The sequence below is a fragment of the Leopardus geoffroyi genome, chromosome C2 (assembly GCF_018350155.1).
Source record: "Leopardus geoffroyi isolate Oge1 chromosome C2, O.geoffroyi_Oge1_pat1.0, whole genome shotgun sequence".
Taxonomy (NCBI): domain Eukaryota; kingdom Metazoa; phylum Chordata; class Mammalia; order Carnivora; family Felidae; genus Leopardus; species Leopardus geoffroyi.
In genome coordinates, this window is record NC_059333.1 from 11,293,930 (window position 1) to 11,314,496 (window position 20,567).

Genomic DNA, 20,567 nt, shown 5'->3' on the forward strand with positions numbered 1-20,567 from the left:
GTTAGACTAGTTTTAGGGTAGGCGACTCAAGTCTGAACCATATTGAGTTTGCAGTGCCAAGGGGACATCCACGAGGCTATATAACCAGCACACAGAAGAGCACAAAACGCCAGGGTTCTGGGCTTGTTACCAAAAAAAGGCAAACCATCCATATGAAAGTAAAAGGTATAGTAATATGAGGAGGAAAATGGAAGGCATTGATGCAGAAATGTCAGAAAACAGCACCGTAAAGCTAATACTGAACCTAGGAAATTTTGTTTGTATACTCTAAACCAAGGGTCAGCAAACTTCTTCTGTAAAGGGTGAGAACAAATATAAAAAAATAAACAGGGTTATGTTCCAATACACCTACATTTATGGACACTGAAATTTGAATTTCATAAAATTTTCACATCATAAGTTATCCTTCTTTTGATTTTTTTCCCCAACTACTTAAAAATGTAAAATTCTTTCCAAGCTCACAAACCATACAATACAGGCGGCAGCTAAACTGGCCTGTGAGCCACAGTTTGCGGACTCCCTGCTGTAGCATAGAACAAAGATAAGAGAATTGGATTAACTGTCCTTTTCCAAACTCCTAAGGGCAGTTTTTCCTTTAAATATATTAATACCTTACCAGACATTCCTTAAATTTGGTTGATTTCCTTAAATTTGGTTCCACTAAGAGAGAACACGTGTTGACATCCCTGTTGGGTAAGAACATTGCCTTTCACTAAGAAGAGGTATTCTTTATAAGGAACAGAAAAATTACGCTTGTACTACAAATACAGCAAAGGCAACTGAATGAAAATTATTACCTTAGAATTTGTCCCTCATTGCTTTCAAACTCTTTGTTTCCTTTAAAGTGATTTTGTGATCTAAAGGTGAGAAGATTCAATAGCAGTCTGCACATAAATTCCCAGATTTTTAAAAACCTATAAACATGAGTAATGAATGTGCGGGTCATGAGTAACAATTAAGAAAATAAAAATTAGTGCAGAAATGTCAACTTCCGACAAGCAGTCTTAACAAATACAAACCACATCTGGTGAGGAAGGATTCCTTACCCCCAAGCCACTCCTTGTACCTTAGCTGTAGCTCAGGGGCAGGAACAGGACTCCTTCTTCAATCACTTGCTGCGGCAATGAGCTGTAACCCAAGAAAACTTTAATACCAAATGAGAGTATAACATTGCCCACAAGGCTCAAGTCTTTCATTACTGGAGAACTATTTTCAGTTGTCTGGTTTCAAGCAGACAAAACACAAAGGGTGATTATTAAAGATACAAGCTAAGCTGTTCAAGGAGGGCCCAAAAGAAAAAGACTAACTTCTCCAGCTGACAGCTAGAACAAAGAGGTTTCCTTTTGAACTTTTGTCTGCCACCACCTGAGAGCAGAAATGTCACTATTTCCTCATCATCAAATGTTGCCAACAAGCCAAGCTGCAATGACCTAGGTTTGGCCAGTCCCATACTTGAGTTATCATTAGCACTTTATGTCTCCAAAAGGGATCTCAAATGCAAACATTCTGTAGGTATTACTTTCAGAGGATTCTATGGTGGAAACAACTCTAGAACAAACACAAAACTGTTGCCAGTTTTTCTCATCAAAAAGGCTTTAGTAAAGAAAAAATAGAAGACTCTTTACCGCACAATCAGAAAGCCTACTGCTTTCTATAGGAATTACAGAAATTGTAGAAATATTCAAGGATTGGAATATCACTACACTTCTATTTCTAAACTTGTAAAACCAGGTTGTAAGTTAAACTCAGATTACAACATAAAACTCTTCGCAAAGAACTATTTCAATGACTGATTTTAAAATTTAAAATATAATCTGCTTTCCAGTGAAATTTAAAATGAGAGTATTAAACATAAAATGACCAGTGAAATCTGTTTTAATGGAAAAGAACTCAAGATTTCCAAAGTAGCTCTCTGCTATTTTATTCCTATTAGAAAAGTATATACAAGATAAATAAACACTATTTTGCTGTACACATGTGCATTCATTTAGCAATTAAACTAGTTATTATTTAAACCACTAATCTTTAATTCTTCATGTAAAAATTCCTGAGTAGCCATGGGAAAACTTCAGGAAAAGATATTTGCTCAGGGTTTTCACAACTTTAAACATGCCAACTCTGAGAAACATACTAACACGTGACAATTAAAATGTTCCTAAACTTAAAAAAAAAAAAAACTTCCTAAGCAAAGCAACCACAGAATATAAATGTTCTGCATAGATTTTTTCATCTCAAAATTCTTCTTCCTGAACCCATCCTAAAAGTAAAAATTTTATACAATTTACACAGCTTTTCCTAGGCTTTTCTTACACAGCACGTGGCTTTATCATTCACATATTGGCAGCTGTCTTCCACCTAACTGAAATTAAATACCAATCTTTAAAATCTAATTTCAAGGTGAAATGAAAGGACATCAGCCATTTTCTCAAACTCGCCAGAGAAAGGTCCTCAGGAGTCAGTGTCAGACCTCACCCGAAATGCATCACCCCTCCTCTCTCTACTTGAGTGTTCCCACTGCAAGAGGACGAGGTGGAGGTGAAGAACGAACTCTCCATCTCACAGGTAGGTAGTTTCTCAGTCGTCAGAAAACTCCGATGCTACCTGATATAGGTATATCAAGATTCCAATCTTTTTATTCTGGAAACCCTTCTATAAATATAATCTAAGAATGATCTAAGCAACCAACCATCTTTTCAAATGGCTTTAGTCATCACCTTTAAAGGCCTGGTTTCACAACATCCATTACTTTACCATTTCTAATTTCAGAATTTAGCCACACTTTCACCTACTTTTCATGCTAAATTAAAAGTCGGGGAGAAACAAAAATATGACCACTTTTTTTTTTTATATACACACATTAAAACAAACTTCAAGCTAAATGGCACCTGCCAAATAAATTTGGTCTTGGAAGGACTGGTAACTAACTACATTCATGAATGTATAAACTGGGAAATGCAACAAAAACAGAGACTCCTTTAACTTCCAGTTGCAAACTGAGAAAGAACACAGCACTGGAAATTCTAAGGGACTGATCAACACAAAATTGTATAGCTGAATAAGGACTTGTGCTGTATGCTACACCCTGAAATCTGTCAACGGAAACTCCCACAAGTGACTGTACTACAGTGCACTGGGTCTCCGCTACACGAGATGCTGAGCCTCAACACGGTATCGTGTGTTTTAATTTTAAAAGTTCTTGTTTGCTCACTTTTAAGGAGCCCAGCTAGGAGTCAAAGGAAATAAAATAGGGGAGGGGAGAGTAACATACTCCAAAGAGACTAGGAATGCTCTTCAGGCTTCCAGAGTACCACAAAAAAGAAACAAAGAGGAAGACCTCTCTGGGAATCAAAAACAAAAAGCTGGAAAAAACACAGTCTCAACTTCCATGTCTCCTGTTAAGAACTGTCAACATAAACCCATTTCCTCAATTCCAAGACACATAAATGGTTGGTTGTGGGAGACGGGGTGGGGAGGGGGGATAAACTATCACCATTAGAGGGGGTTTCAGAATCTAAAAATAGGAAAAACATGCAACTTGGAATTGAGAAGTTACAAGAGGCTTCCTGCAGCAGAAACAAACTGCCACAGACTGGAACGGAGGTTTCCCAGGCCTGCCAAAGGTGTTCAAGCTCACAAGTGGCATTTTGCATTACATACCTAACGTTCACTTTTTCATTCATTTTCCCAAGCATTGATGCTATTTTAGAGTCCAATTCCTAAACTGAAAACAAAACTGTTCAAAACCAGGAAGTCTGTTTGTTACACATTCACAACCTCCTCCAAAATTAGTTTTATGGGGGGGAAAAAAAGGTGTTTTTGCTGTTGTTTAATCTTACTTTTATTCAGGTCAAGGAATTCAATACAACTTCACCACTGTTACAATGTCCTATCAGAGGCCACGGAGGCCTCCTCCTCCAGGGAGGAGTTCACCTTGATTATCTGCTAGTGGGTCGCCCCACCCCCTTGAATTTCAAAGAAACTATTGAATTATTTTCCCCAAACTAGCACTAAAGTAAAAAATGTTTGCACCACATACAGGAGCATACAAAAAACAGAACACAAAAAAAATACATAGAACATGGTAAAGGCAAAACATTTAACTAATCTACTTGGAGCCATGTGAACTACCCAATGTACTTGGCAGCTATGCTAAAGACAAAGTGCAGCGTTTTCATTTCAAAGGTTTATGGAATGAACAAACATTAGGTCTATACTCGGACTCTTTAGCGATCACCTGTTTGGTCCCAAAACGAGGTAAAATAAATGTCAATAAACACGTTTCCCAAGCTCTATGGTATCGCCTCAGAAGCACAGATTAAAGGGCAGGGCCTAACCGATTTCTACATGATTAAAAACGTTTCCTTTTTAAAAATGTGCTTTTTCTCATCCCTCGTTCCTCTTCTCTTTAGGCATAATGTCTTAGCATGGAGACAGAAGACCCGGGGTTGGGGGGAGATACTCCAGAGGTTAAACAACACAATCCTATCTTCTTCCAAATTCTGATAGAACGAAGTTGGGGACACAATGGCATGCCTGACCAGACTCTCCGGACCTGATCAAGAGGCACTGGTGTCCTTTCCCACTTTATAGTGTGCCAAGACTGTAACAACTTCCTACCGCTCCCTGACTGCCAGTTTTTCTACAGAGGTTGGACCATGATCCCAGCCTTAAGTAAGTTGAACCAAACTTCATTGAATAGCTACTCCTCAAAATTGACCCAGAGCGTGATTATCTAGCTGTAGACAGCTCTGCCTCCCAAGTTCAGACGTGGTACAGGTTTTATTATTTTTTTTTATTATACCTGGGCTTGGGGGTGGGGGTGGGGGGCACACACCACACTCTACGTTACCGAATTCACGGGAAGAATGGGGATTTCGGCGAAGGCTGGTGGAGTACCTGACCCAGAACAGAGGACGAAGAGCTGCCTTCCGGCCGCGGGGCCCTGTCCTCGGCCACACCATCACTTGCAATGAACGGGCTGCAGGTTCGCTTAGCATCCCTCCAGACCTGAAATTCCCTACCTCAAGAGCAATCAAAAGCAGGGGGAGAAAAAATTTCTTCCGGAAGGCGCAAAAAAGGCCACAACTTGGATGAATGAAACCGGGCTAAGGGCACCCGGAGCAGGATTTTCGCTGAAGTCAGAAAAAGAAAAGTCAAAGATTTTTTTAACGTGAGACCGGTTACAAACGCCCGTGGTCCAGATAACTGCACCAACACGCTGTGGAGGACGTTTTATTGAGCGCGGACGGCTCCGGGGCGGCCGGCGGGCGCTAGTGTGGAGGCGGGCGGCGGAGCGGGCGGCGGCGGCGGCGGCGGGACCGGCGACGAGGCAGCTTCGCGACGACGGGAGCGGGGCCGGACGCTCGCGCGTGTCCTCCCGCGGACCTTCCAGGGACTCCCGCGGCCGCCCCGCCCCCCGCCCGCCCCGCCGGCCGGCCGCGTGCGAGGCACACCCTCCCGCGGCCGCGCTCCCGCGCGGGCACACCCCCGCCTCCCGCGCGCACGGGGCCTCGCCGCGCCGGCCGGCCCACGCGCGCCCCCTCAGCGCGGACGCCCGCCGCCCGCAGCCCGCCCGCGGCCCCGGCCTCCCCCCGGCCGCGCGGGGAGGGCGGGGGGCGACGGCCTAGCGGCTGGGGGTGGGGGGGCGCCCGCGCGGGAAGGCGGGCTCTGGGGGGGGGGGAAGGTCACTTACCCGCTGCATGGCTTTCAGGATCAAAGCCAGCTCGTAGCGGGGCATGCCCGAACGCTCCGCGCGCGGCTCTGGACCGAGCCGGTTCACGGGACGCAGGAGGGGAGGGAACCGCGGGGGCCTGACGGACTGCTGGGCCGGAAAGCTCCCGGGCGGCGAAAGCACGCTCCGGCCGCGCGAGCCCGGGCTTTAAGGCTCTGGCAGCTGCGCAGACGGCCCGCCACGCCCCCTCGGCGCGCCCCGCCCCCCCTCGCAGGCCCGCCCCGCCCCCTCCTTAAGGCGGCCGCGCCGCGCCCCCTCGACAGTCTCTTTCCCCCCAGGCTCGCCATCCCCGCCGGGACCCCCCGGCCCCGTAGCCCCCCGCGTGGGGGCGGCTCCGCGAGCCCAGCCAGGAGGGGCCAGTACGGGCCGCACTCCGCCTCCGACCCTGCCGCCGCCGTTCCAGCTACCTACGGTTCTCGAACCAGCTGGAACTTTCCATGCCTTCCGTCTCATCCTGGGCGGCGGGCGAGCGTGCGCCCTCGTGTGCGCGTGCGCTAAACAGTGCGGTCTCGTCCGTGCGCGCGCCCCTCTCCCGCGACTTCTCAGCGCGGGGGACCTTTTAGGCGTCCACGCTGCTCCGGGCGGGGTCGCGGCTGGACCTGGGCTCTCCCCGCCTCTGGTTGCGCAGGGGAGTTCCAGAACGTTCCGGCCAAGGACTACGGTTCTGCGCGCAGGGAATGCTTGGTGCACCCTGCCCCTCGCGCCCCCTGCCCACAGCCGACCTCACGCGGCTGCAGGCGCGGATTCCCGGGTCCCTTCCCCTGCGAGGTGGGCGCAAGGCGCAGACTGTGAGCCGCTGCGCGCGGGGTCGGGTCAGGCCCATTCCTCGCCGGCAGCCTGACCTTGGCAGGCTGCTGCGGAAAGGGGATGTGAAGGGCACCTACTTCCCAGGACCGCGATGCCTTTGAGTGAGCTGATGCACGTAAACCGCTGACAACGATGCCTGCACAGACAAAGTGAGGCGCGACACAGTCATCTGTTGTTGTGTGAGCCCGGTCTGACCCACGTGTTGTTGCCAAGGGCAGACTAATACTTTGGCTCAAACCGATATTCTTTAAATGTTTGCTCAGTGTTCATTTAGAGGACCAGCTGAGAACTTGGAAAGCCGTTTAGTAACCGTCTGGGAGCCTGAGCGTGCTCTGGAGGGAGGAGAGTCTCGTGGTGCATTCCCTTTACCCCCAAAAGGGGCACGCAGGGCTCACCTTTCCCTCCAACCATTGGCTGTACTTTCCCTGCTAGGCATTGTATAAAGTGCGTTTTCTCCAGCGCCACTCCTTGGAGACTGAGCGTGCGGCCATTGTCACCCCTGCCCATGCTTGTCCCATTAAAAGGGCCTGTAGGTGAAATGTTTGCCTTCAAAGTGCTTTAATGATACGAGGTAAAACTTAGTGAGCACTTACTGTGTGTCAGGCACCACGCTAAGGTTTTTACATGCCTCTCCAAAAATTCTTGCTTTATGAGGCACGTACTATTATTAACTCCCACTTTAGGGATTCAAAGATACGGGCACGCAAAGGTTATGTAACTAGGCCCAGGTCAAACAGTAATAGAGAAAATTTGGATCCACATAGGAAGGCTGAGCCCATACTTAGTCCAGCCTCTGCCTGTCTCCTACCACACAGACTAAGGTGCTAATAATAATGTTATTTACCAGGTATTCCCATGTAAACTTAGAGTCCCTTTGTCACCTTATCCAGAGACCTTAGTATTTCCTGTAGCTTACCTCCCAGCTCCCACCAAAGATAATGATTTGAACACGCCTACTCTGTGATATTTGGGTTTTAACATTTTCTATTCTTGCGCTTCTTCACAATCTGTATTCTTCCAAAGAAAAACTACCCAGGCATTAATACAAATTACCTGGTTAGTGCTGACTAATTTCACTTTTGGTTAAAAAAAAAAAAAAAGAATATTATAAATAAATTACAGAAGAAAGCAAAGAATTTTTGAACCTCTAGAAGTGAGATACAGGTGTTCCAAGATGGTCCCTACTTCAGGTGTCCCTCCTGTTATCAGCCACATATCCCATTTTGGGAATGAGAAAACACAGACCCCAAAGTAATATGCCAAGCCAAAGGCCAGGGCACTACCACCAGTTGGCTTCAACTTTCAGTATTTCCTCTTGGAAGCTCCATAGTTTTTCCTAGCTAATACCCAGGGATGAGTGAGGGGGGTCAATTGGCATAAGGAAATTAGCCTGATTGCATAATGCCTCAACACAGCACCCCCAGCCTTCCCGATCTGGTGGCTGCCCACAGGCTCACTCCATTTCTTCTGAGAAGGAGAGGAAGGGCAGCTGCCCTGATTTGCCCCCTTCAACTTCTTCTTTTTTAAAGCACAGCACCAGAATGCTCATGGGTTCATTATAAAATGATAAAATCCCAAGGAAAGCTGATGCAAATTTAGTGTCTTCCTGTTATAAGTACAAATTTAAATTCACCAAAAGATTCTTTGAGTTTTGTACTATGTATGTAAGGCAGCATTTAGAGTTATAAAATATCACTGTAGTAGTTAATGTATTAAAATTACTCTGGTACTTAGGAATAAGCTTAACCAAGAAGATAAAAAATCTGTACGCTAAAACTATAAAACACTGATGAAAGAAATTGAAGCAGTCACAGATGAAAAGATATCCATGTTCATGGATTAGAAGAGGTAATGTTAAAAAGCCCAGACTACCCAAAGTGATTTACAGATTTAGTGCAATCCCTAGCAAAGCCCAATGACAATTTTTAGAGAAATGGGAAAAAAATTTTAAATTCATATGGAACCACAAGAGAATAGTGAAAGCAAATCTGAACAAGAAGAACAAAGGTGGAAGGCATCATACATCCTAATTTCAAACTATGTTACAAAGCTATAGTAATTAAAACAGTAGGGTACTGGCATAAAAACAGACATATAGACCAAACAGAATAGAGAACCCAGAAATAAACACACATGTATGGTCAACCAATGGTCATCTGATTTTGACAAGGACCTAAGAATACACAATGGAAAAAAGTCTTTTTATTTTATTTTATTTTTAAGTTTATTTATCTTGAGACAGAGAGCGTGAGAGGGGGACAGGCAGAGAGAGAGAGAATGAGAGAATCCCAAGCAGGCTCCACACTGTCAGCACAGAGCCCAACACGAGGCTCGATCCCATGAACCCGTGAGATCATGACCTGAGCTGTAATCCGAAGTCGGACACTTCACTGACTGAGCCATCCAGGCGCCCCAAGACAGTCTTTTTAATATATGGCTTTGGGAAAATTGGATATCTACATGCAAAAGAATGAAATCAGACCCTTATCTTACACCACACTCAAAAATCAACTCAAGATAGACTAAAGTCTTAAATATGAGACCTGCAACCATAAAACTCCTTGAAAAAAACTTTTTGATGTTGGCCCTGGTAATGATATTTTGCATGACACCAAGAGCACGGGCAACAAATGCAAAATAGACAAATGGGACTACATGATATTGTAAAGCTTCTGCACAGCGAAGGAAATAATCAACAGAATGATAAGGCAACCTACAGATTGGGAGAAAATATTTGCAAACTATATGTCTGATAAGGGGTTAATATCTAAAACATATAAGGAGCTCATACAAGTCAATAACAAAAACAGCAACAAACAAAAATAATTACCTGGTTTAAAAACGGACGAAGAAAGGAGGACCACCAGGTATGTGAAAATGTACTCAATATCACTAATCATCGGGGAAATGCAGATCAAAACTACAATGACCTATACCTCACACCTGTTAGAATGGTGTCAGGAGTTATCAGGTGTTGGCGAGGATGTGGAAAAAAGGAAACCCTTCTACGTTGTTGGTGGGGATATAAATTGATGCAGCCACTATGGAAAACAGTATGGAGACTCCTCAAGAAATCAAAGACAGAACTCCCATATGATCCAGCAATCCCTCTTCTGGTTTCATATATAAAGGAATTGAGAGCCGCCTGGGTGGCTCAGTCGGGTGAATGTCCAACTTTGGCTCAGGTCATGATCTCACGGTCCAGTCCGTGGATTCGAGCCCTGCGTTGGGCTCTGTGCTGACAGCTCAGAGCCTGGGACCTGCTTCAAATTCTGTCTCCCTCTCTCTGTCCCTTCCCCCATTTGCGCACTCTCTCTCTCTCTCTCTCTCTCTCTCTCAAAAATAAAAAACATTAAAAAATTTTTTTAATAAATAAAGGAATTGAAATCAGACCTTGAAGAGATACCTGTACTCCTATGTTCATTGCAGCATTATTCGCATTAACTGAGCTATCAAAGTAACCTAAATGTCTGTGGGCAGATAAAGAAAATGGGGTACAATGGAATAGTAGTCAGACTTAAAAAAGAAATAAATCTTGCCATTTGAGATAACGCGGGTGAAACTGAAGGACAAATACGGACACAAAAAGGCAAATGCTACGTATCACTTACACCAGGCATCTGAAATAGTCAAACTCATAGAAGCAGAGATTCTAATAGCCAGGAGCTGGGAGAAAGGGGCAATGAGGTGGGTGATATTAGTGAAAGAATCCAAAACTTCAGTTATACAAGAAAAAAATTATTCTGCCACATAGAGTCTCCCAAACGTTTTATATGGTATGGATTTAAGATTTGGTTAACCAGGGGCGCCTGGGTGGCGCAGTCGGTTAGGCGTCCGACTTCAGCCAGGTCACGATCTCGCGGTCCGTGAGTTCGAGCCCCGCATCAGGCTCTGGGCTGATGGCTCAGAGCCTGGAGCCTGTTTCCGATTCTGTGTCTCCCTCTCTCTCTGCCCCTCCCCCGTTCATGCTCTGTCTCTCTCTGTCCCAAAAATGAATAAACGTTGAAAAAAAAATTTTTTTTAAAAAGATTTGGTTAACCAGACATCTTGATTCATCTTCAAGTAAGGCTTTATGAGAGACAATAGAAAAGAAGAAATAAGGACAGAAGTTGAAATCCAACCCTATTTCTACAAAGTAACTTCACCATATGCTCTGGGGCAGTTTAATCATTTTTTTTACCTTCTTATTTTATATTACTGTATAATAAGGCTTTACCTTGAGCTCACACAAGGTCGTTAATTCTCAAAGATATGTCAAAGACAGGCCTCCTTTACTTAAAGACAACTCTCAAAAAGTGAAGAAATGTGCAGGTGTTCAATTAATGGAGAAAATAATCCCACAGTCCAGCCAAGTCATATTTTAAGCTGTCAGTCGTCACTCTCCTCAGCCTATCATCTTCTCCCTGAGGAAAGGACGCCGCCATTTCTCTGCCGGACGGCTCAGCGTCTATCTTTGTTCCTCAGCTGATGGCCCAGACCCAAGTCACATTTCAAACTTATTTTGTGTTTAATGTCTTCCTAGTGAACTCACTGGCGTTTCTTTAAAAAGAAACAAATGTTTATTTTTGAGAGACAGAGAGCAAGCAAGGAGGGGGAGGAGCAGAGAGAGGGAGACACAGGATCCAAAGCAGGCTCCAGGTTCTGAACTGTCAGCACAGAGTCCCACGCGGGGATCGAACTCACAAGGCACAAGATCATGACCTGAGCCCAAGTGGGTCACCCAACAGACTGAGCCACCCAGGCGCTCCTGACCTCTGGTAGTTCCAAACTCCCTTGCACACACCGTCACCCACCCTTGTAGACCGTTATAGGGTCATCTCCCACGTGATATTGGCAGAGTGCCCTCCAGCGTGAAACACTTTGCGCAACATACATATGTTATTAGGTCAGGCATTTTTGGAGCTCTTTTTTTTTTTTTTTTTAATTTTTTTTTTCAACGTTTATTTATTTTTGGGACAGAGAGAGACAGAGCACGAACAGGGGAGGGGCAGAGAGAGAGGGAGACACAGAACCGGAAACAGGCTCCAGGCTCTGAGCCATCAGCCCAGAGCCTGACGCGGGGCTCGAACTCACGGACCGCGAGATCGTGACCTGGCTGAAGTCGGACGCTTAACCGACTGCGCCACCCAGGTGCCCCGGAGCTCTTTTGATCCACTAATTTCCTAATTATTTTTCTAATTTTGATCAAGAAAGTTTTTAGGTGGGGGAGATGGCTCAGATTTGGGCTCCACTTTATAAGAAAAAAAAAGTGAAGCAAAGGTTGCCTCAATGGAATGTTTCCTCACTTGCTCCTCTGCCTCCCCTCCCTTGCAAAAAAAAAAGATTGTGAGATCGTTTTTAGGAAAAAATACTATATTTTTGAACTTAAAAAAAACAAAATCCTTGCTGCATCTTCACTTAGGGAAGAGCTTAGTTTTTCTTCTGACGTTACAATGTCTTCAACAGCCGATTGGGGGACGTTAATGTTAAATGTCAATAATGTCGGAGGTGTGAAACAGCTCTATGTTCTTGCTCCGCAAGTGCAAAATCCGGAACGCACCTGGAAGGAGTTTAGATTCAGTAAAAGGAACAAAGGCTGTGAGCCGAAGACGTGCAGGGGGACGAGGAAGCATCTGAAGGGGTCTTCAGGGGACGAGGCTTCCCCAGGGGAGGCGCTGTATAAAGCGAGCGGGAGCACCCAGCAAAATAAACTAGGGGGCCGTCGCTCAGGGTGAGGCCCAAGACATGTGCAAGCCAGGCCTGCTCAGCAAAGAGCAGTTTTAAGGCTGGACAGGAACAGGCAGAAGGTAATCAGACCCTAACGGATTCAAAGGGGGCAAGTGCAGGGGCTGTGTCAAGCTCAGAGGGCGCGGCACAGGCCGAAGAGGGGATGGGGGCTGGCAGAAGTTGAGGGGAGGGGTGTGAGGGGATAGAATCTGTAGGAGCTGGTGACTGATTGAATACTTGCCGGGTAGCTGGTGAGGCAACAATGGATCCCAGGCTTCTCTTCAATAGACATTCTGGACTGACTTTCCTTGGTTCTGGTCCCGCCTACATGTGGTATTTCCTCAGCTCCTAATTCATGAAATTTCTATTACAATTCAATGTATTAGTATTTTTTTCTCAGGGTGTCTTAGCTTCATAAATCTTCACAGCGAGATTATAATCTTCTGAAAAATTGACAGCGTATCTTTCATTGCTCTAAATAGTCTCCCTATTCAGGGCTTTAACCCAAAGAAAGAAAGCGATAGTCCTAAAGCCTGTGAGGATCCACCACCTGAATGATCTGGCCACCCAAGGAATGTTGAAAATTGGGTGTCACGACACCGCTAGTCAACACTTCCTGGTGAGAAGATCAATATACAAGTATCATCTCAAAGTCCAGCCCTCTGTGAGGATCATCTCGCCTGTGTTGCTAGGGTTCTGTTGATTCGTGTGGGGGAGAATGCCCTAATTATAAGAAGAAAGGCTTGCACAGATTTGATAAAAGGAGCAAAGCCCATCGGCATTAAATTCTATCCAAGAGTTATTAACGCAGCCCTCCCATTGACTCAGGGTCAAAACAGAATTGTGTCCTTGATCTGATCCGAACTTCTTTGGACTTTCCTTTTACTAAGGCAGATGACAGGCGGGTATGAGCATGTGGGAGGCAGAGGGGATTCCAAAAGACAACATATTCGGGAAGGAAATGATCTTTTGCAATGGAGAAATTGTCTGGGAGGAAGTCAAGCCCCTCAAAAGCAGCTATCAGGAAGATTTTATACTTTAGAGCCTACCAAGTCAGGATGTAATATTTTAGTATTAGATAATCTCTATTTTTTTTTCAAATTGCCCATATTAAAAAAAACAAACTTAATGGCAACAATAACAGCAGCTATCTATGCTGCCAAAAGGAAAAAAAATCCTACGCACAATTAAAATTACAAGGTAATTGGGAGCTACCTGATGATACCTCCTACAATAAATCGTCTTGAACTTTCAGCCTAGGGTTACCAAGACCTGAAGAGAATACGCAGGAAATATCTTGGGAATTTCGCTCCCAACTTGAATAAAGTCCACAACTTAATACTAAATACATAATTACTAAGAAAATATTAAACAACCATGTTAACCCAGTGCTCCTCTATAATATTGCAAATGGAACAAGTCATTTTAGTAATTAAAGAATCATTACATATAGTGCTATCATTAAATGATTCCTGAAAGGGAATTCCTAAGGGGTTAGCTTTTGCAGTGATCAGTTATTTACAAATTCTTTTTTTTTTCTTTCTTCCTCTGCCCCCAAAATGTTCAGCATCTAAATGAGAGGGCCTTTGGGACCAAGGATGACACTTTATCTTCAATCCATAATATGCCTGGTTGACATTAGAGAGCAGCCAGATAGGAGAATCTCCTCCTATTGTTAATGATTCAGTGATTAAGAAATGGCAAAGGCCCTACATGCAGAAAGGAGGGCCTTTGGTCTGACAGGAAGATCACCTTCAGGCCTGGGAATCGGTGCTATTAAATTTGACTCCAGCTGGAAGCCAACAGCTGCAAGCCCTGGACAAGTGTCACAGGCAACACTCTAGAACCAGGAACCCTTTCTTTGCCCACCTCACTGCCACCCATCTGGGTACTGTGAGGTATATCCCCACACTGAGGCCGTAGGATCTTTCTGAAAACGTACATCTGATTCAGTTTCTCCGCAGCTTAAATACTTCAGTGGCTTTTCCTTTGCACTGAAGGTAAAGTCCAAACTCTCAACAGGGAGTTGGTTACAAGGCCCTTCCTTCTGCAGTAGCCCTCCCACCCCCCCCACCCCGACCTACACACGCCTACCTCCATCCCTCTCGCCACTCCTCAGTGTCACTCCTTGGTGTTTGCAACCTCTGAGCCCTGTGCACGCTCCCCCTTCTGTCCTTTGTCTTCCGCCTGGAACACACTCCAGGCCCTTCCCCAAGTTACGGAGTGTAGTTGTGGCTCATTTATTTTCATCGCCGAAGCTACTCTATTGTCCAGCTAAACCGCTGTGTATCCGTTGGGATGGCAGACATGGTTGTTTCCTTCGTGGGTGGCTTTAACCAATAATAACACTGGGAACATCTTGTACGCATAGACAGGTGCATATAGGTACATGTGCAGAGTGGAATGCTACTCTAAACTTGAAAGTCTGGATCAGGTGCACCTCATCTGTGCTCTTTTTAGCACCTATGCTTACTCCATCATCACATGAACCACACCGTGTTACAGCATGCACAGGACAGAAGCGAAAAGATACTGCTAAGATCCCCAGCTGCTGTCCCTCTGGATCCATTGCTCTATTAGTTCTGAGGCCACATGTCCCTCCGGCTGCTCCCAGGTTCATTTCTCTTATACACAGCACTCCTCTGATAGGTGACTTGGGCTCAAAGACTTTGCAGTGACCTGAACAAACCCTTCTTGGAATTGTACGACAGTCCTCTCCCCTCTGGCCTTCCCCCTTTCCTGCACAGGTGTCAGACCTGCAATGTCTTCCCCCAGCCTTCTCTGCTTCCCTCCCTTTGTCCTTCACAGGCATTTCCTCCAAGAAATCTCTTACCTGTCTAATCCCGTCTTGGTGTCTTCTTCTTAGAGAGCCCGATCTAACACGGTGTCTATCTCTTCATTACCCTGTGGCCTTAACAATTAATACGTAAATTCTCAAAAAAGAAACTCTTGTGCCCGCAGTGCCAACCGGAGGGACTGATATGTGATAGATGCTGAGTAAATATTGGAGAATAAGTGAATATAAATAAATAAATAAATAAATGAGAGGCCTACTCCATATGAACATGTTTCTGGCATCATCTTGAAGGCAGAAGAAAACTGCTTGGCCCAACTCTAGTACCTTTCTTTCTTTCTTTCTTTCTTTCTTTCTTTCTTTCTTTCTCTCTCTCTCTCTCTCTTTCTTCCTTTCTACCCTCCTTGAGAGAGACAGAGAGAGCGAGCATGAGCGGGGGGAGGGCAGAGAGAGAGGGAGAGAGAAATCCCAAGCAGGCTCCGCACTGTCAGCACAGAAGCCCGATGATGCAGGGCTTGAACTCACAAACCAAGAGTCAAAAGCTTAAGACAGCCACCCAGGCACCCCACCTCCCTTCTTTCCGTGGGCCTACCCACAGACTGTGCTTTCTACTTAAAAGGTGCTGCCAGTGTGCAATGGCGGACAAAGGAACTAAGATCTCACTTTCTCTCCATGAGGGAAGGGCAAAGTCTCCCATTAGGTCATTGGCTTGGGAACACTCTCTTTGGCACCTCATTCCATATTTCAGAAGCTTCTGATCACAACCCCAACCTACCAGACTTGTGTCACTGCCACGTGGCAAAGAGAAGGGGCCTATGGTAAGTGGCCTTTAGGATGGTCTCCTATGATCTCTGCCTACTGGCATTACACTTTATATAATTCCCTGTCCTTGACTGTGATCCACATTTAAAAACCCTAAGGAATTGTATACAGCGGAAGTGATAGGATCTGCCGTCTGAGTTTACATTATAAAAAGACTGGAGCTTCCATGGGTTGAGAGTCAGAAGACCTAAGTGTAACCTTTATCTTTACAGGGCACTGGCCAAGTTATTTTCTTTTTTAAACTCTTTTTTTAAGTTTACTTATTTTGAGAGAAAGAGAGCATGCTCACACGCTCACAAGTGGGGGAGGGGCAGAGAGAGACTCCCAAACAGACTCAGCACTGTCCATGCGGAGTCTGATGCAGGCAGGGCTCGAGCCCCACAAACCCTGGGAGCGTGATCTGAGCTGAAATCAAGAGTTGGGTGCTTAACCTACTGAGCTACCCAGGCACCCCCTGGCCAAGTCATTTTCATCTCTTTATGTCTTAGGTTCTTTATCCATTAAGTGGATTAAGTAATACCTAACTAATTATGATTAGTTTATGTGGGAAATTATATAAAAGCCAACTTTTATATAAGTTGGTATATATATATATATATATATATATATATATATATATATATATATAAACTTCCATGGGTGAGTACTGTTATCATCCTCATTTCTTTTTTTTTCTATTCATACATTAGACGTTTATCCATACATTACAATTTTATTTTTGTGTAAAAAGTTGTTTAACAATCACTGAATTTCTAGGCCAGGTTCAGGTACCTGAAGAGCCTTTATAACTAATTTATATTGTCTAGATCCAAGGTATGCTGCAAACACGGTCTGGAGCAAAATGGGAAATAACATCTTTCTAAAGGCAGGCTTAGAAATTCTAGTCCAGCAAGTTAAGATGTTTCCTTTTTCTGGTAGCAAGGCTGACTCATAACTGGCTGCTAGGCCACCATTCACAGGTATAGCCAAGAAAACAGGGTATAGACCACCAAAAACAAGACCAACCCGTCCACCCTGTGTTATGGTACAGGTTTCACAATTCAAATCACCTGTATTCAAAGGTAGATTTACAAAACCTTTGTAAGGTGCATGCGCAGTCAAAAATGGGATCACTGCCATTGGTAAGCCAGCAGCTGTACGAGCCTGTATCACATTTAAGATGCGTCAAAAAAGACTATTTGCATTAGACCACAGAGAGCAGCATTAAGTGCAATATATACTGATCCATGTTCAAATAGATTCCTTTCTGCTTCTGGGAGGTGGTTAATTTTTCTGGTTATGATATTGAAAATTAAGTCTTCCTTGACAGTATCATCTGGTTCATGACATTTCAACTTGAGCCCTATGCTCTCCTCACAACCCTCCTTGGCACGCTGGGGTTCACGCCAACCTTTGCTCGACTAGCCTGAACGCAGCCATCTTTTCATACAACTCAGCAGTAAAAAGAAGAGAGCTAGTCACACGTTCAGCAACATGGACGAACCTCAGTTAGGCCAAATGAAAGAAGCCAGACCCCTCCCCCGCAAAAGAACCCACACCAAGTGATTCCTTTTATATAACATTCTAGAAAATTCAAACTACAGTGACACAAAACAAATCAGTGGCTGCTTGAGGAAGAAGTGAAGAAGAAGGATTATAAAGGTGAATGAGGAAATGTTTAGGGATGATGGATATTTTTATTATCTTAGAGCATATGATTAGAACATATTTTAGAGCTCTAGATGGATATTTTTATTATCTTAGAGCATATCTTAGAGCATATATGATTAGAGCAATATTATCGTGCGTGTATACCTAGGTCAAAACTTACCAAATTATATACTTCAAATATGTATGATTTATTATGTATCAATTAAACCTCAAAAAACCTACAAAAATCTAAATCATTCACATCATTATTATACTCAGGAAAGCCATTCTAGGTCATTGTTGTGATATATCTCTACTCTCTTCTTACCCTGCTTCCCCTTCCCCAAATTCCTGAATAAGAGGTGAAGACCACACTCACCTCTGGTATTCCCGTCAATTAAGAAAAAAAAAAAAAAATAGGTCCATATGGAAAGAATTTTAAGTTTTACAGGACATGCAAAGATGGATAAGAAATACTCCATGTCTTTAAGAAATTGTAATAGGGGCGCCTGGGTGGCGCAGTCGGTTAAGCGTCCGACTTCAGCCAGGTCACGATCTCGCGGTCCATGAGTTCGAGCCCCGCGTCGGGCTCTGGGCTGATGGCTCAGAGCCTGGAGCCTGTTTCCAATTCTGTGTCTCCCTCTCTCTCTGCCCCTCCCCCGTTCATGCTCTGTCTCTCTCTGTCCCAAAAATAAAAAAATAAACGTTGAAAAAAAAAAATTAAAAAAAAAAAAGAAATTGTAATCTACGCAGAGAGAGAAGCTATAAGTATGTTTAAAACTAAATTGTCTAACGGGGTTTAAGTGTCAATTCTAAGAAATAGAAAACATCTAAAAGGGGAGTGATTAACTGCCTAATGAAGAGTCGAGGCAAAAATTTCCAAAGACACATGACTTCGGGCTGGGATGGCTTGGGAATGTTTCATGTAGGATGTGGGATTTGAGCTGGAATGTGAAGAATGGATAACATTTAGATAGATGGAAGGAGAAAAGAGAATAAACACAAGATGTTTTGGTGGGGTCAGAAAATGGTGACATTGAGTGAATAAGTCTGACAGGAGGAAAGGTGTCTGTAGAAGACTCACAGGACTTAGCTCTACAAAAGTGAGACCAGAGTTGGAGGGTCTTGAGTACCAGGTAGAGAGTATAAACTCTCAGCCTATATTTCATCTTAACAACAAGAAGGAAGAGAGCTTTTCGTTGTCAGAATCATTCAGCAAAGAGCATATGAGCATATATGAGGAAGGTGGAAAGGAGATAACTTGTCTGAATGGACTAGTCCCTCCCAATCCTGAGACACTGGTCACAGATTCACCGGCTTTGAAAGCGTCAAAGAGGTAGCACTGGATATTTGTTTGATCATATCTGGGTTCCTCTTGGAGGTGGTGCCTAACTTCCATGCCAGGGTCAACAGGGACAGATTTTCCCCTATTCCACCAAGTTCAGCCAGCAAATGGAAAATGATCCATGTACAACCATCAGACTCTCTCTCATGATTTTGAGTCCTGAGTAAATGACTCAGTGACATGAGGAACAGTTAGAGGCCACTCGTCATGCTCACCAGACCCTTCCTTCTCAATGGCTGTGGTTATTCTTCTTGATAACTAGCACTCCAAAGTACTCTTGGTTCCTAACCAGTTCTCTAGTCTCTGGTCAATTCTGAGATTCCCCCAAATATTATTCCTATAAATTTCATTTTTGCCTGAGACTGTAGAGTCTGTTTATGTTACTTGAAGCCAACAACTGGGTCAACGTAGAACTCTTTACATCTTAGCACTTCAGGCCCTGCATAAACCTGTTGGCCTTAGTTCAGCCCCTTAGGTCCATACAGAACAAGTCTATCCCCTCTTTCACATGAATTCTTCTTATGTCTGAAGACAGCTCTCTGGCCTATCCTGAACCTTTCTTTCCCTGGGCTGTATGCCCTGTGTTCCATTGGGCACGCATCAACTCACATGGGCTGGATTGCTTCACCAGCCTGAACAGTTTTTCCAAAGGTGCTCAGCTGTTCACATTCAGACCTTGGTGACTTGATAAACATTTGTTGAATGATGGCTACAATTCCTCTTGTAGGAAACAGTCATTCGTTTTTGGTTTTCCATGCAAAGGCTATGTTGTAGTTGGGGTATTGGTTCAACTACTGAAATAAATATCAAAGTAACATTGACTTATATAAGATGGTTTATTACATGGAAAGATCTAAATTTAAGTAGGGCTGGGGATCCAGGCTTTTTCCAGCTTGTTACTATCCATTTATACCCATTTATATTCATTTATAACACATGGCTTCATCTTGCGGTCTAGCATGGCCATTTCTGCATCTAGCACCATGTTCACATTCCAGAAACAGGAAAGAAAGGGAGAAGAAAAGTCTTGCGGCATTCCTTTTAAGGCATGTTCCAGAAGCCATCACCTCTACTTATCTTCCATGAGTTGGAACTTAATCCTAGAACTTTGCCTTGCCTTCTTTTTAAAAAAAAAATTTTTTTTTAACATTTTATTTATTTTTGAGACCGGGAGAGACAGAGCATGAACAGGGGAGGGTCAGAGAGAGGGAGACACAGAGTCTGAAACGGGCTCCAGGCTCTGAGCTGTCAGCACAGAGCCCGACGCGGGGCTCAAACTCACGGACCGTGAGATCATGACCTGAGCCGAGAAGTCGGCCGCCCAACCGACTGAGCCACCCAGGCGCCCCTGCCTTGCCTTCTAAGAAGGGCTGGGAAATGTAGGTTTAGCTGAAAGAGGATGGTAAACTAGCAGTTTCTACCATAGACCATACAATGAAATTTAGATATCTTCCAATAAAACACTCCCAAGTATAAGGAGATGCTACACAAGTCACAAGTAGCTTATTGGCTGTAACTTTCTTATATTCAATGTTGGGTATTTTGCAAGTGGCTATCAGGCTAGAGTTATGCTAAGAATGGAGCTTTAGGTAAATTGGATTCATGGATTTACCAGCACACATGCCTTGGACTAGTCCCTGTACTTATAACCCAAAGGTCAGGTCTACACTGTAAAGTTCCTCCAACTGAGACAATCAAACAGCTATTTCTTTTGAAAACAAAACCCACAAATT

General features: G+C 44.3%; 2 protein-coding genes and 1 pseudogene across 5 annotated transcripts in view; all 3 read right to left on the minus strand.

The window, feature by feature from the left end:
- MRPS6 (mitochondrial ribosomal protein S6) overlaps positions 1 to 6,199 on the minus strand; it is a 66,881-nt gene extending 60,682 nt beyond the window's left edge. The window contains exon 1 of one of the 3 annotated variants that reach the window (XM_045501465.1): positions 6,143 to 6,199. In XM_045501465.1, coding sequence (XP_045357421.1) covers positions 6,143 to 6,184 — 42 coding nt within the window. In that variant the 5' untranslated portion in view covers positions 6,185 to 6,199. Of the gene's footprint in view, positions 1 to 5,692; positions 5,892 to 6,142 lie in introns of those variants that run through there. The other 2 variants (XM_045501464.1, XM_045501466.1) reach the window with 2 other exon arrangements.
- Positions 1 to 6,207, minus strand: part of SLC5A3 (solute carrier family 5 member 3) — a 37,354-nt gene extending 31,147 nt beyond the window's left edge. Inside the window, exon 1 of one of the 2 annotated variants that reach the window (XM_045501458.1) lies at positions 6,139 to 6,207. The gene's annotated coding sequence lies outside the window, so the exon portion shown is untranslated. The remainder of the gene's footprint in view (positions 1 to 6,138) is intronic. The other variant, XM_045501460.1, reaches the window with a different exon arrangement.
- Positions 6,208 to 16,559: 10,352 nt separating this feature from the next.
- On the minus strand, positions 16,560 to 19,819 carry LOC123576008 (annotated as a pseudogene).
- Positions 19,820 to 20,567: the final 748 nt, after the last annotated feature.